Source organism: Acomys minous, assembly GCF_964271855.1.
Source record: "Acomys minous genome assembly, chromosome: 3".
NCBI lineage: Eukaryota > Metazoa > Chordata > Mammalia > Rodentia > Muridae > Acomys > Acomys minous.
The window spans coordinates 6,822,059-6,837,098 of NC_140485.1; the positions used below are offsets into that span (position 1 = coordinate 6,822,059).

At 46.7% G+C, this 15,040-nt stretch overlaps 1 protein-coding gene across 11 annotated transcripts in view; it reads left to right on the plus strand.

The window, feature by feature from the left end:
• Positions 1-1,390: 1,390 nt before the first annotated feature.
• Positions 1,391-15,040, plus strand: part of KIF16B (kinesin family member 16B) — a 266,440-nt gene continuing 252,790 nt past the window's right edge. For 6 of the 11 annotated variants that reach the window (XM_084774701.1, XM_084774703.1, XM_084774704.1 and 3 more), the window contains exon 1: positions 1,399-1,616. In XM_084774701.1, coding sequence (XP_084630827.1) covers positions 1,570-1,616 — 47 coding nt within the window. In that variant the 5' untranslated portion in view covers positions 1,399-1,569. Of the gene's footprint in view, positions 1,617-9,360; positions 9,471-15,040 lie in introns of those variants that run through there. The other 5 variants (XM_084774700.1, XM_084774695.1, XM_084774698.1 and 2 more) reach the window with 5 other exon arrangements.

Below are 15,040 nucleotides of genomic sequence, written 5' to 3' on the forward strand. Positions count from 1 at the left end.
TTGCTCGCCGCAGCCAAAGTGGCGAGCTGCCAGGTTAGCCTGGGTGCCTAGGCTTGCTCGCTGCTTCGGCTACTGCGCACGCTCACCAGTTCCAGCACTTCCAAGTTTTCCCTCCCTTGATTGGTTGACTCGGCACCCATGTCTAAGCGACTCAAGTGTCCAGGCTTTGTAAGGCTCCGGACAGATGGGATGCTCTGATTCTAATTTAGCTTGTAGGATTCTAGGAAAGCGGGCGAAATGACAATTCCTGATGCATGTGGGCAATATGCTGGCCGACATATCATCTCACTTAATCCATGGAGTTGTAGATTAGCAGGCAAGGCAGACGCCTCAGTCGCCCGCCCACTAACGCAGACTGGAAGACTCAAAGCTTGTCCTGTAGCAGGACGTCCGGGAGCCCGCTTCCGCAGGGAGCGTGGGAGCAGCGCGGCTAAGCTTTCTAGAGGAGCCCATTTGAACCCGAGTCATCTGCCCTGGAGTGTGAAATAACAGCGGAGATATGAAGGCCCTGAGGGCAGGATGGTTAGAGACCCTGCGGGGCTACCGGGTTTGCTTTTTACTCATCCAGTCAGCAAGCCTACTGGCAGAAGTTCAGGGTCTTGGGGAAGGCTGTTTTGTAAGTTCCGAGCTACCCTGAATGGGGCGGGAGGAAGAGAGAGTTGATGCCTGAGTTTTTGTGGCCGTCAGGTAACTCTGGCTTACAGGTGGAGGCTTAGGCTTGTAAAATGGCAGTGTGTAGTGCTAACTCAATTACTATACACTATAGGGAGAGAGCCTGGTACGAAGTCATTGGTGCTGGCTGCTTTCACTCTCATAAAAATGAGTGTGGACCTCACTTTTCATCTCCCAATGACTAAAATTAAATTGCCAAACTGACACAAAAAATGCAAAAAACTCCCCTTCAGATACGACTCCAGTCAATATAAGGACATTTCTATCTGCCTAAAAATCTTCGACCCTTTGTTTCCTAAACTGTGAGGTTCAAAACACATGCTAAAACGTTTTAGAAGAAGCAGGGAAATCCCTCAGAGTTCTCCACTGTTTCCTCCTCAGTAAGATGGATGAGTTGACTGGCACTGGCTGGATAAAGCCTGATCCACGTAAATGGCAGCAAAAAAGCTCGTTTTGGGTAATCCATTCCTCGGATTCCTTGAGGAGGTCCTAAATACTGTGTTTCCTTTCCTTGTTCTCAGGGCGTGACCCTGGTGGGGGTTGAGAGTAGTGGGTGGTGGCTTCCTGGTTAGTACGCGCAGCCGGTTGCCATTGACTTCAAGGCCGGGCTACGCTGGGGCGTGGCCACCCAGGAGGCGGAGCCCAGGCCTCCAGGCCCCGCCCCCTGGCGCCGTAGGCAGCTGCCAAACCCCGGTGCGCGGATCACGCGGGCGGGAGCCGTTCTGGGCATGCTCAGTGGCCTGGCAGGTGTGGCCGCCTAGCAACTCCAGGTCGGCCCCGGCCGAGGGGCGGGTGAGAGGGAAGTGGGCGGGAGCGCGGGCACAGTCGCTGGAGTGGCCGGCGGCCGCGGGGCGCAGGGCCTGGTGGGAGCCCCCGCGGGCCCGGCCGGGATGAGCTATGGCATCGGTCAAGGTGGCCGTGAGAGTCCGGCCCATGAATCGCAGGTGAGTGGGGCCTCCCGCCCCCCACCCTCGCCACACCCCAACCCCGGGGCTGCTTGTCTCCAGCTCAGCTCACAGGCCAATCTGGATTTCAAAGGGACAAGCCCCTGACCCACCTGGCCTTGCCAGTGGTCCTGGCTGCCCACGTGAGGAAAGGTCTCCCGCGTTGAAGGGGAGTCTGAGGGAAAGTGTTCGCGAGGCGCGGGGAGATTTCCATATGCTGTCCCCGGCCCCAGTGACGTGAGGCTTGTTTTGCCTTTTACAAAACACCAAGGGACCACATTCGTGAAGTGAAATACTTGGGGGTTGGGGGATCATGGAAGTATGAGGGTTCCCCTGAGCTGTCAGGCACACCGTCATTTGTGCCAACTCAGAAGTCTCTATTAATCTTGCTACCTTTTAATCTGGAGAGGTTTTCCAGTCCCTGAACATGGACTCGGCGTCTAAACTGTATCTAGCAGTTCTTAAAGTTTACATGGGGGAATGAAAAAACTTCAACAAAGTTTTGAGTCCTTGAAGGAGAATCACGTGACAGTTGTTTGACTAATGCTGATGTTAGGGGGGCGTACAATGAAAACACATTTAGAATGTAATCTCTTATATTTTTCCTACAAAGTAGTGCCTTTCAGCGTTTGACTCTTCCTTGACCCCTTTTCAGTGACTTCCTCATCAGTTTAGAAAATTGCTTTCAGCAACCTGGTTTGGTGTTCCATGCCTTTAATCTTAGCACTCAGGAGGCAGAGGCAGGTGGATCTCTGTGAGTTCTACACCAGCTTGGTCTGCAAAGAGAGTCTAGGACAGGCACAGTCAGGGCTGTTACACAGAGAAACCCTGTTTGGGGGAAAAAAAAAAAGGAAAAGAGTAATGATTTGGAAAAGTTAACTTTTAAACGGGCTTAACTTCAGAGAATGAAGTACATATAAGTGAATGTCTTCCAAGTTGACGGGCACAGGTCACACAGAGCCATTTTATTTATTGCTCTTTCAGTTCTTGGACATTTGACTTCCCATATGGCCTTTCTCCCTTAGTCGTACTGTCAACTTTTGGAGGTCAGTGTTTGCTGGTTGTGATAGCCAGTTAGGGCACCAGAAGATTATCAAACCAAGAGATTTTACTGGTTTCTCCTGAATCTTTTTTTTTTTTTCCCCGTCTGTAAGTAGAGGAGCCATTATCCTGGTGCAGAACCATTAAATACCAGCACTTTTTGAAGTCAATGAGTTTTGCGTGTGTGATTTTTACGTTACTTCTAAAACTTTTAAGGGAGGGAGCTTGACTTGTATGTGTGTATGTGTAAGTCCCAGGAGAGTATTGTTTCTTTACACACCCAGTTATACAGGTTAAATTGACTCCAAAGTCTTTTATATGATTTATGATTTATTTTTCTTTATTAAGGATTTATGTTATACAAAGGGTTTTTTTTGGGGGGGGGCAGTGTGAACACATGCTAGAAAATAGTACCAGACCCTTCTTTGTACAGATGAAGTGTCTTCTCAGAGCCCACTGTCTCCTGAGGGGAGGATGATGATGTATTGGCAGGACTCATCAATCTGGGCCTTCTGGAAGGGGCGCTGTGGGTTCAGTGCCTTGTCAGTGTCGGCCTTGAGTCCAGGTCCATGGAGGCAGGGAACAATTACACATACCTTGAGGAGGCAGACGGAGGAGATGCCTGTGCCCTTCAAGTAATGCCGGTGGCATCAGGATCGGGACAGAAGGTAAAGAGGCAGTGATCTGGACCAGGGCTGGAAATGGGAAGATGCGGTGGGCACACCAAGGTCCCTGGTAGCCGTGGTAGATTCGGGGAGCTCCATTGCATGGGAAGGAGAAGGAGGCGGGAGACTGTGAGGAGTCGTTAGCTGCAGTGTGATGCTCAGAGAGCTGGAAAGACTTTTAATTAATTTATTTTTCACTTTCATTCTGATTCTAGCGATTCTAGCCCCCTCCCTCTTCTCCTCCTGGTCCCACCTTCCCTCCTTCTTCCCCCGTACCCCTCCCCTACTCCTCAGAGAAGGGGAGCCTTCCCTACCAACCCACCCCAGCTCATCAAGTCAAGTCAGGACTAAGCTTGTCCTCTTCTCCTGTGACCTCGATGGGGGAAGTGATTGAAAAGCAGGAAACAGAGTCCTCGTCAGAGGCAGCCACACCCCCTCCCCCTTACTAGGTGACCCACTGGAAGCCTGAGTTGCCCGTCGGCTACATCTATGTAGGGGTCCTAGGTTCAGTCCATGCATGGTCCTTGATTGGTGCTTCAGCCCCCGCGCGCCCCTCTGCGCCCTGGTGAGCTGGAAAGCTTTGAAGTGGGCAGATGAAGTTGGGCGTGTTCTCAGCCATTTGGACATGCGTGAAGTGCAGTGAGCCTGAGTTACCAACTCAGTGTCCAGGCAGTGGGTGCCACGTGCATACTTAACTTGTTCTTTGAAATGTGGGGAAGATGACGTCATGTTTCTACTTGGTGCAGTCAGCAGACGGTGGGAATCCTGGTTAAGACTCCATGCTTCCAGGATTATCATGTGGAAATCTATTAAGGAGAGTGGGAGTCAGCGATTGGATGATAGGATATGCTTATCTTTAGGATTCCAGAGAGAAGGGTTTGTCACCATGGAGATGAACCATAACAGCACCTGGTCACAGTAGGAGCAAAAGCCCCCTGAAGGCTGTTGGTGTCAAATGTTCCTAAGATGAAGGGAGTTCTCAGTGGAAGAGATGATACCAGTAATTTCCCTAAGAAGTTTCTGGAGCCAGTGATCCAGAAAATGGCAGTAAAGTAGAAAGAGAGACGCTAACGGTGACCTAATGCATGTGGCCTAGTTGATAAGTCCTACCAGGACCCCTACCAGGGCCGATGGTGATCAGAAGGAATTGTTTGTACCCCTGCTCTGGTAGCTTGGTTTGATAAAATTTAATATGTGGATCAGAGTTTTATATACCAAGATATGTTTAGAAGGATGGTGTTATATTGTTGTAACAACAACAACAATAAACAAAGCATAGAATATAGACCAGAACATAGCAACAGGAGGTGTGTTGAAAGTGTAACTGAGGTCATCTGATGGAGTTCTGTGTAGTATATGGAAAGTGTCATTCATTGTAGACACTTTGCCCAGTCTCCAAGTTAGGAGACTGGGCAAACAAGATACCCATGCACATACATATAGTAGGCTTGAGTGTATGCATATGTACCTGAAAAAACCATAGCGACCCAGCTCCACCTGTGTAGAGCAGTTTATAAGGAAGCTGACAGTGGTGCCTCTGTGAAGGATGATGGAAAGTTTTTCATTTTGCTATTTTACTGTTTGAATTTTCACATTCTTGCGTACTTGTGCAATTAATGACTAAAACTTGCTGGTGAGAGTTTTACAAGCTATGTGGAGCCATTGGCTCTGACTGGGAAGGGTTTCAGTCACTGTAGGAGACAACTAAGGAAATTGTTTATTTATTTATCAGTTGTTTAAAGTTAATATTTAAAACGACAAAGCTTCTGGCTCCACCACCAAAGGCAAAAAAGAGGCCCGGAGCCTTCTGAAGAAGAGGGGCGTATATGAGTTTGCCTGAGTCCCGAGCCTTTGCAGTCCTCCGTCTTTCTGAGTAAACTTGATCCCAGCCATGATCCGGTGTTTGTTTTTGCTGCCTAATGGATTATGTGGCAGGAGTAGCCATTCCCAATGCAGTGATCCTAATTCACCAGCTGACTTGTCCATTTCCTGTTTTTTTTTTTTTTCTTTTTCTTTGCTGTACTAGGAATTGAACCCAGGGATTTTTTTTTTAATTAATTTATTCATATTACATCTTGATTGTTAGCCCTTCCCCTGTTTCCTCCCATTCCTCCCTCCCTCCCACTTCCCCCCTTCTCCCCTCCTCTATGTCTGTGATTGAGGGAGACTTCTTCCCCCTATGTATGCTCTAAGATTATCGAGTCTCTTCTTGGTAACTTGCTATCCTTCTTCTGAGTGCCACCAGGCCTCCCCATCCAGGGGACATGGTCAGAAAAGGAACCCAGGGATTTGTGTGTACGGTGCAGGCACTATACTTCTGAGCTAGAGCCCTAGTCATCTTTCTACTCCCTTTTAATTCTGAGTAAGTTGCCTAGTCTGACCTTGAATCCACACTGTAGCTCAGGTGGGACATCCTTATGAGAATGTGCTGTGTGCTCATCTCTCTGGTAGGAACACCAAAGCCTTGTACAGCTTGTAATAGTAGGGGCATATTATTATGCTATTTTTACAGATTGGGAGGCAATGCTTTATCCACTGAGGGTGCTATAACAAAATGTCATACAACTGGGTACCTTGAAAACAACAGAGATTTATTCCTTATGATTTTGGGTGCTGTCAAGTCCCAGATTTAAGGCACTGGCTGGTAGGGTGTTTGAGGAGAGCATCTTTGCTATGTCCCTTCATGGTGCAAGGGACAAATTTCTTGGGCCTGTTTTATGAGGATGATAAACCCTCTTATTTAGAAGGGTTTGCCCTCTTGACTTAAAACCGTGTCATTGGGGCTTTGTAAGATCTTAGCATCTGAGTGTAAGATGCACAAGTATTGAGACTGTAGCACCTAGCTGACTTGTCCAAAGTAAGGATCATACTTTTAAAAATGAGTAAGCAGCCAGGCATGGTGGTACATGCCTTTAATCCCAGCACTCTGGAGGCAGAGGCAGGCGGATCGATGTGAGTTTGAGGCCAGCCTGGTCTACAGAGCAAGTCCAGGACAGCGAAGGCTACACAGAGCAACTCTGTCTCAAAAACAAACAATCAAACAAACAAACAATGAGTAAGCCATTAGCAGACACAAAATTTTGCTCATAATTTTTATGGGCAGAAGTTTAATATTTTATATATTTCTTTTGCTTTATGACTTTAATCTGTCCTATAATCTTATAGGTGGTGATTGTTCCTCCTCCTTCTCACCCCTCCCTCCTCCTCTCCGTCTTCCTCCTCCCCTTCCTCCTTCTCCTCTTTTCCTCCTTCTTCTGTAACGTGCTGTACATGGTGGCTCACACTTGTAATTCCTGCACTCTGGAAGTTGAGGCAGGAGGATCATGCCAGTTTGAGTCCAGCCTAGGCTACAGAGTTATATCTGTTTTAGATCAAAACAAGCCCCCCCCAAACAAAAACAAAAACAAAAACAAAACAAACAAGCAAAAAACAAAATAGAGAGACAAAGGACAAGATAATTTAGTAACTGATTTTTTTCTAGTTCTGGTTAATTTTCCTTCCTGGATTATTATTTTTTATTTTGTTTGTAGTATTGTCATTGAACTCAGGGCCTTACACATCTGAACAAACAACTGTACCACTGAGCTACATTCGCAGGCCTCCTAATACTTTGAATTTTGAGGCAGAGTCCCAGTTCACTTTCTTCTGTGCAGGTTGCTCAGGCTGGTTTGCACTCACTATGTAGCCCATGCAGGCTTCGAACTTTGCACCTTTCTGATTCTATTCCTCAATAGCTGGAATGACTGATTTTTCATGGAAACGATGTTTCAGGGCCTTTGATGCTTTAAGAGAGTCAGAGCCTTAGGGAAGAAGATCTTGAGTTAAATTTTTGGTTGCATCTCTGAACAGCCTACATTTGAGCAAGAACCTTAATTATCCTAAGTGTCAGTTTTTATATGTGCAATATGTGCTAATAATTATAGATACTTTATGCATTCTTGTGAATCTGGGCTTTTTCCTCTTAAGTGTTGTCAACTGGTCCACAAGAAGAAATACATTTTAAATTGCTGGCCTGTAGATCAGTGAAAGGACTTGTGAGGTATTTAGACTTAGTATTATTATTCTACAATATTGTATTATTTCATTAAAATTGCTTGTTTTGATTAACTAGGTTGATCTAGGTGGCCTGATGAGTTGCAGCTGGCAGTGTGGCAGACACAGTGTGTGCATTTAATGAGACAAGGTGCTTAGCATAGCGGGGACGCCGTAAAGATGCGTTGTGGTAGGGCTGCTGGTGTGGCTCAGAGGCGAGCACTGGCTTAGAATGTTCAAGGCCTAGGTTGCATCCGTAGTACTATACCACCACCACAAACATTTCTTCCTTCTCCTCCTCCCCTTCTCCTCCTCTTCATCCTTTTCTTCCTCCTCCTCTTCTTCCTCTCCTCCACTTTGGTGGCTTCTTCTTATCATTATTATTGTAGTTTAATGATTGTAACCTTTATAAAAAAGTTTAAGAAGAAATGTCTGCCAAGTGCTGGACGTGTGCCTACTTTGTGGCGGTTCCTGGTAGCACACTGTGCTCCCTAAGGCAGATCAGCCTGGACTTTCACTTGTCTGCAGGTTCTTGGTCTTCCTGATTTGCATCGCAGGTACAGTTTAGCCTCCTGTCAGTCTAGTTCAAAAGAGAACGAAGCGCCAGTGGCATTTTGACTGGGATCAATTCCATTAGGGTCCAGCCAAGTCTTCCCCTTTCCAGATCAGGGTACGACCCAAAGAAAGGTAGTTCCTGGTCAGTGTGGGAGGGTAGATGGACGAGTGTGTCCGGATGGGAGGTGGGAAGGAACCTGCCCAGACAGTGGCCCCTGCCAGGTACCATGTGAGTCTTTTATCTCTTTACTTTGGCAACCTCTTTTCTTCCTTCCACCAAATGACAATGACTGACCCAGCCTCTTATTTTTTTTCTTTTCTGTTCTTTTCCCTGTTGTTGTTGTTGTTCTTCTTCTTCTTTTCTTCTTCTTCTTCTTCTTCTTCTTCTTCTTCTTCTTCTTCTTCTTCTTCTTCTTCTTCTTCTTCTTCTTTTTTTCTGGTGAGGGGACAGGGTCTCTTCTATCCCAGGCTGGCCTTGAACTTGCTAAGTAACTGAGGATGACCTTAGCTTTCTAACCCACCTGCCTCCATCGCCTGAGTGTTTTATTGTGGGCTTATGCTTGCATGCCTTGTTTGATGCAGTGTTGTGGTACAAACCCAGGTCTTCATGCATATTAGGCAAACACCATGGGCCTTTTGTCCTCACTGTATGGAGGGGAGACTGAGACAGTGCTGGGCTGAGCTGGCTCTGGTGTCCTTCAGAGCCCTGTGTATGGACACTTGTTGCCTGAGGGCTGCCTGATGACAAAGTCTTTGGCCTTAGGGACTTGCTGGTCTGCTAAACAGGCTGTGGACGCACAGACATCCAGACATCCAACATTAGTGAAGAAATGAATCATCTTGCCATTCAGATGGAGCACCTACAGGACTCTGGGGTCTTGGGGAGAGGTTTCTGGGGTCTTAGGCAAGTTAGAGTTTGAGTTGAGTGCTTCAGGAATATTGCCAGGGACCATTTACCAACTAGTGTCCAGTAACTGCTAAGGCTTGGGATGCTCGCTGGTAGCTGATATTGCAAGCCTGTTCTCCATTTTAGGGCTCAGAGAGGGAAACAGTTGCCGCACAGTCCTTCATACCTGGCTTAAAGTCCTTCCATTCTATTGAAGACTTTGATGAAGGGAGGGCACAGGTGGCAGTAAGGTAGGAATAAGTTTACTGTATTATGATTTTAACATTTTTGAGAATTTGTTGAGAGGCAGAAGGCAGAGTGTTGGTTGCTAGGATTTTTCTTTTAAGTAGAGAGTCCTGTGCTGTCAGGTTCAAAATAAAAATTTTCACTATTCAGCTGTTCTAAGTGTTTCAAAAGTCTCAGATTGGCCTATAAGCAGGGCTGTGGGGCATTTTCTTGATTAATGATTGACGTGGAAGGGCCTGGCCCACTGTGGGTGGAGCCCTCCCTGGGCAGAAGGTCCTGGGTTGTGTATGAGAGCAGGGTGAGTGAGCCATGGAGAGCAAGTCATCCGGAAGCAGGCCTCCATGACCTCTGCCTCAGTTCCCGCCTTCAGGTTTCCGCCTTGAGTTGCTACCGTGATCTTCCTTAATGATGGAGGGTGACCTGGAAGTTGTAAGACAAAATCAATCTTTTCCTCCCTAAGGTTGTTTGTGGTCATGGTGTTTTTATCACAGCAATAGAAACCAAACTAAGATGTGCCATCTATAAAAGTGCACCAAAGGAGTTTGAGTTGTAAATCCCTCTAAATTCCACGAATCAGAGATGACTACATATGAAGCTATGGTGTGTTTACATTTGGTTTGTTCCTCCTCTGCTTGTGGGGCCATTACAAATGTGCTTTTTTATATCCTGTGCTTTATTGTTGTATGAGAAATTGTGAAGACCAGTCAGTGCACAAAAAGACTAAAGTATCGAAGATGCCAGAAGGTTTATGGCTTCACTAGGCAGGAGAATGTTTGTTGGGTGTGAGTGCTGGGCAGGGAGCTGGCTGGGGGACAGGGAGGTGTGTAGTGGGGTGCTGGTGGAGATGCCGAGAGTAGAGCTGAGGTGAGTTACTGGCTTTTCAGGGGAGGCTGGAAGGTTAGGTACTGGAAGGTGATGGTTGCTTTGGTGGACAAGAGCGCAGTCACCACAGAGAAGAAAGAAGAGACAGGGTGAGGAGGCAGCAGAGCCTTCCTGCAGAGTTCTTCAGTAGGCTGACTGCGCGATCTGCTGTATCACTTACACTTTATGAGGCTCAGTTTCCCTTTTCTTAATTCGTGATTTTCTGGGCGTGCTCTGGAGATAGCTGTGAATCACTGGGACTGTTGGGGGGTGCCATACATTTTAGAAGAAACATACCAATGCTGAGTTGATGTTATTTTCACTGTCATGCATGTTAGGGTTTGCTTTAGAAGTGTTCCCCATGGGCTTGTTGTACACTTCTCCAGCTGCTGGTGTGATTTTGGGAGGCTGTGGAACTTGTAGGAGGTGAGGCCTAGGTGCTGGAAGTGGGTCACTAGATTTAGGCCTTTGTAGCTATTAACTGGGCTATTTGTCTGTACCGTCCTTGACATGATAAACTGAGACCCTCTGAAACTGTGAACAGAAATAAACTTTCCTAACCTGTGTCAGGTATGTTGGTCACAGAGCCTGAAAAAGACATTGATACAGATGCCTTTTGCTGCCGTTCCTCCCCATTATTATTTTGTAAGCATAGAGGGGAATTTTCCAGAAGCACACAAAGTATGATATTGTCCTGGCTCTGTGGGCTGTTCTTTGCACTTTGTATACATAATTAATAAGAACTCTTATTGGGGGCTGAAGAGCTGGATTGAGTTGGAAAAGCCCTTGCTGAGCCAGCAACACCGTGAGCTCCAGCTTCAGTGTGAGAGTCCATTTAAAAAATTAGATGGGACACAGTCAAGGAAGACCCCGACATTAACCTCTGCCCTTCACATGAGCATACTCAGTCGCACTCACAAGCACTCCCACACAGTATGTACATGTGACACATGCGCACAAGAACTCTTAGGTCTCTTCAGCAATTTTTAAGATTGTGAAAGGGTCCTGAAGTCACGACATTCGAGACCAGGTACCATCAGAAGGTGTTGGTGTAGGTTTATGGGAAAAAGATGAAAATGTGATAAGAGTGTTTGGCACACCCCCATATACACAGTAAACTGTTAGTAAATCCTAGCTGCTGCTGTTCCTCATAAATTCAGTCATCACACAGGGAGGCAGCAGTGACAATGTGCTGGCTACGTTTATGTCAACTTGACACAAGCTAGAGTCATCTGAGAGGAGGGAACCTTGATTGAGAAAATATCTCCGTAACTCTGGCTGTAGGCAAGCCTGTAGGGCATTTTCTTAATTAGTGATTGATAGGAGAGGGAGCGGTCCATTGTGGGTGGTGCCTTCCCTGAGCTGGTGGTCCTGGGTTCAATAAGAAAGCAGGCTGAGCAAGTCAGGAGAAGCTAGCCAGTAAGCAGCACCCCTCCATGGCCTCTGCATCAGCTCCCACCTCCAGGTTCCAGCCCTGTTTGAGTTCTTGTCCTGACTTCCTTCAATGATAGACTATGGTGTGGAAGTGTAAGCCAAGGAAACCCTTTGCCTTTGGTTATGGTGTCTCATCATAGGAATAGTAACTCTAACTAAGACAGAGCACCTAGTGGAGAGAGCAGGGACATGGAGAGAGGAGGGTTAGCCTTATTAAATCCTGTGTACAGGTAGCCCTGGGATTAAAGGTGTGTGTTAGGCTAGCTCAACCGCACCAAACAAAAGACAGGCTTTTACAGTTCACAATCTCAGGGATCACAATGGGATCAAATATCCTGCAACACGTGTGGGAGAGAGCACATGTTCAAGTACGAACCAGGGAGAGAGACTCAGCACCCGCGTGCATGTCTTTCTGTCAGAGAAAGAGGGAAGGGGTTACTTAGAGAGGTGCAGTCACCTGCTGTAAAGACGTTTGTGTTTGTGTGAGCCACCATTAGTTTATTATGTTTTTCCACATTAGTTTAATAGCCTTACTGTTTTTCAGGTTCTTGTATAAGGATATAACCTCACTGACACTTAGGAAAAAGAACATGTTGATTTCTCTTACACCTGTACCCCGAGGAAGAATGTCACAGTCACAGTGTTGTGTCATGCCCAGCTCTTACTGGCTACTGAGACTTGGGTTCATTCCTGGCTTTGATGCCTTCTGTCAAGCTCAAGTGGTGAAAAAGTAGGCAGAGGAAGAATGCATCATGGGAAGTCAGCAGTGGCTTGCTAGGATTTCCCCACCTATTGCTGTCAGGTAGAGTGGCCTCACACTTCCCTTCCCTGGTTTGCTGGTTTTGGCCCCAGCCACCTGTGTTTGTGAGCCTTCATGCCCTTCCAGCAGTGACAACATTTATTATTCATTGTTGTCGGCCAGTGCAGGAAAGTGTGCTTCTGTGATCACAATCTATTCACAGACACTGGCAGTCCATGTCAGTGAGGCCTGTGGAATTTAGGACACTTTGAGAAGTCAGTGCTTTCACTGTAATGGTCTTCAGAGTGGACCATTTCTGTTCATTTGTTCATTTGCTGGGAGTCCTAAATCTTTTTTTTTTTTTTTTTTTTTTTTTTGGTTTTTTCGAGACAGGGTTTCTCTGTGTACTCTTGGCTGTCCTAGACTCGCTTTGTAGTCCAGGCTGGCCTCGAACTCACAGCGATCCGCCTATCTCTGCCTCCCGAGTGTTGGGATTAAAGGCGTGCGGAGTCCTAAATCTTAAATTGTCATTATCTTATATAATCCTTAAGAACGATCCTGTCATTAGCTCTGACAGTTTTCTAAAACTGGGGATCAGAGAGGGATCCTAACCAAGTGCCACTAGTCCAGGAAGCTGTTGTCACATTACTCTGGATTTCTGGCTTCATAGCAGTTACCTTCTTCTGACTTTCTGTCTCTGTGCCCAAGTATGATGCGCTCTTGATGCCTGTCCCTCCTTCACATGAGCTTCCCAAGAACCAGAAGCCATGTGGACCTCGTTTGCCTTTCCTCAGGGTTTACAAAATGTGCTGGCATACTGGGACACTCAGGAAATGTTTGTTGCATTAGTGTCAGCCCCCTCTGCCCTGTGTGAATGCCGATAGTGAACCAGGCATCCATGGCTTCTGCCTCTGTGGATCGCTCATGTTGCTGTCTGTGAGAAGGGAATCTTGCCATTCTTACTGGGTGTTAGAAAGAGTGTAAGAGGTCTGGAGAGGGGCCTGGCTAAAAGATTACAGCCTTCACAGCCTCAGCACCTACTAACCGTGTTATGTGAAACTTGCGTAGCTGCTTGCATGCTTTAACTATTGACACTAGAGAAGTGGAGTCACCATGTATACTGTGCTTAAATGAGGCGTAGCTTATGGGATAGTATACGCTTGCCTTGTCCTTAGTAAAGTTTTCAGCACGCACTCCTTCATCCATCTTCCCTCTAATGCTACTATCTCACATGGTGCAGTGATCCGGCGCAATGCTGTGAAGTGGACATTATTTGCATCTCACTGGCTTTCTTAGACTTCCTGTCTGCAGTCCAGCCCAGGATCCACTTGGTCTGCACTTGGCATTTCTCCATATCTGGCCTTGGATGGGTTTTTAGGCTTCTCTTATTTTTCATGACTTTATGTGTTTCTTTAATTTTTCACGAGGATTACAATTTTTTGAGAGTTTCACACACAGGTATAGTGTATTGATCCTGTCCCTTCCCTTCTCCTCTCATTCCAGCTCCCACCGTGTCTCCCTACACCCTCTCACATGCACATTCATGTCTTCTGTTAGTACACGCGCGCACGCGCCTGCACACACACACACACATGTATATAAAACCTACTGAGTCCAGTTAGACTTGCCAATATGCACGTATGTGTAGAACTGACCACTGACTGGGCTATGGACAACCTGCCAGGGCGCTCGTCCTGAAGAAAACAGATTCTTCTTTTCTTAGTAGCCATTGACTGCCTGTAGCTCCTCAGTTGAGGGTGGGTCTTCATGAGCCCTTCTCCCATCCCTGCTGGGATGTTGATTGGTTTTTTTCTAGTACAGGCCTTATACAGGTAGCCCTACTGCTGAGATCTCATGGATGCAACAGCCCAGTCACATCCAGAAGACATGGTCACATAGGCCCGCTGGCTTCTATAGTTTCTCAGGCCACCTTGGGCCTTGGGTGTAGGGGTTGCGATATACACATATTATTTGGGGATGGCCACTCCACAGTCCAATTTGGGTTTTGGTGATTTTTAAAAAAATGATTGGCTTGAACTGGTGCTTTTTGGCAATGGCACCGCCTCAGTGATTTTGTGCTTTTCCTGTGGTGTATGTGAAGTCACGCTAAATCACAGTGTGTCTAATTACTGATAATGCTGACTTTGATTACCTGGTTAGCAATCATCAGTTTGCTTTCTGCACTGGTAATGTTTTATTTTTTTCTTTGTAGTTAGTAACTATCGAGAAAGATACTTTTGTGAGAAAGGATTCTGACCAGTTCACTTCAGAATTCCTCCTACTCCCCACAAAGGAACGCATTTCAGATCTCCTAATGAAATTGTTGTGACTATATGGTTCATTCCTGGCAGTTTCTGTCTTCTGAGTGGAGAAGGATTTTCATGTTATTTGAAATGAAGGACTTTGAGTTTTGGGATGCTGTGCCGATTGTTCAGAACTGTGTGCTGTTAGCAGGTCCACGGCAAGTTATTTCCCAGTTCACTGCATGCTGCTATTTTCTCCTCTCAGGTACTTCATTAAAAAAAACAAGACATCTATTACTAAGCCAATTCTATGATCCATGTCCTGAAAAACACAAGTGTGGTGAAATTATTGTCTAGAGAAGTTGGGAAATGTGAACTTGGAATGTGAGAGAGTGCCACAACCAGGATGCTGTCTAGTGAACTCCCGTCCTCCTTCCCTTTGGAGCCTGTGGCTGCGTGGGCATGGGGAGTGGAAGGTTCCAGGAGGGCTGGGGGACATAGACCGAGAGCCATACACTCTCTGAGTTGAGCCCACCACAGGGTGCTGCTCTCCCCAGCTTGCTTCCCCTGGCCCTCTTAGCCCTGTGAAACCTCTCCTCTAGGCACCTGCTGATTCTTACAAACAGAATCTTGGTGATTCTGTTTGTCAGCTCTGCCTGGGGCACAGGTAAGTGACTCAGTGAGCTCCCTGTGAAGAGGATTGAAGTGATTTCAGGAGATGA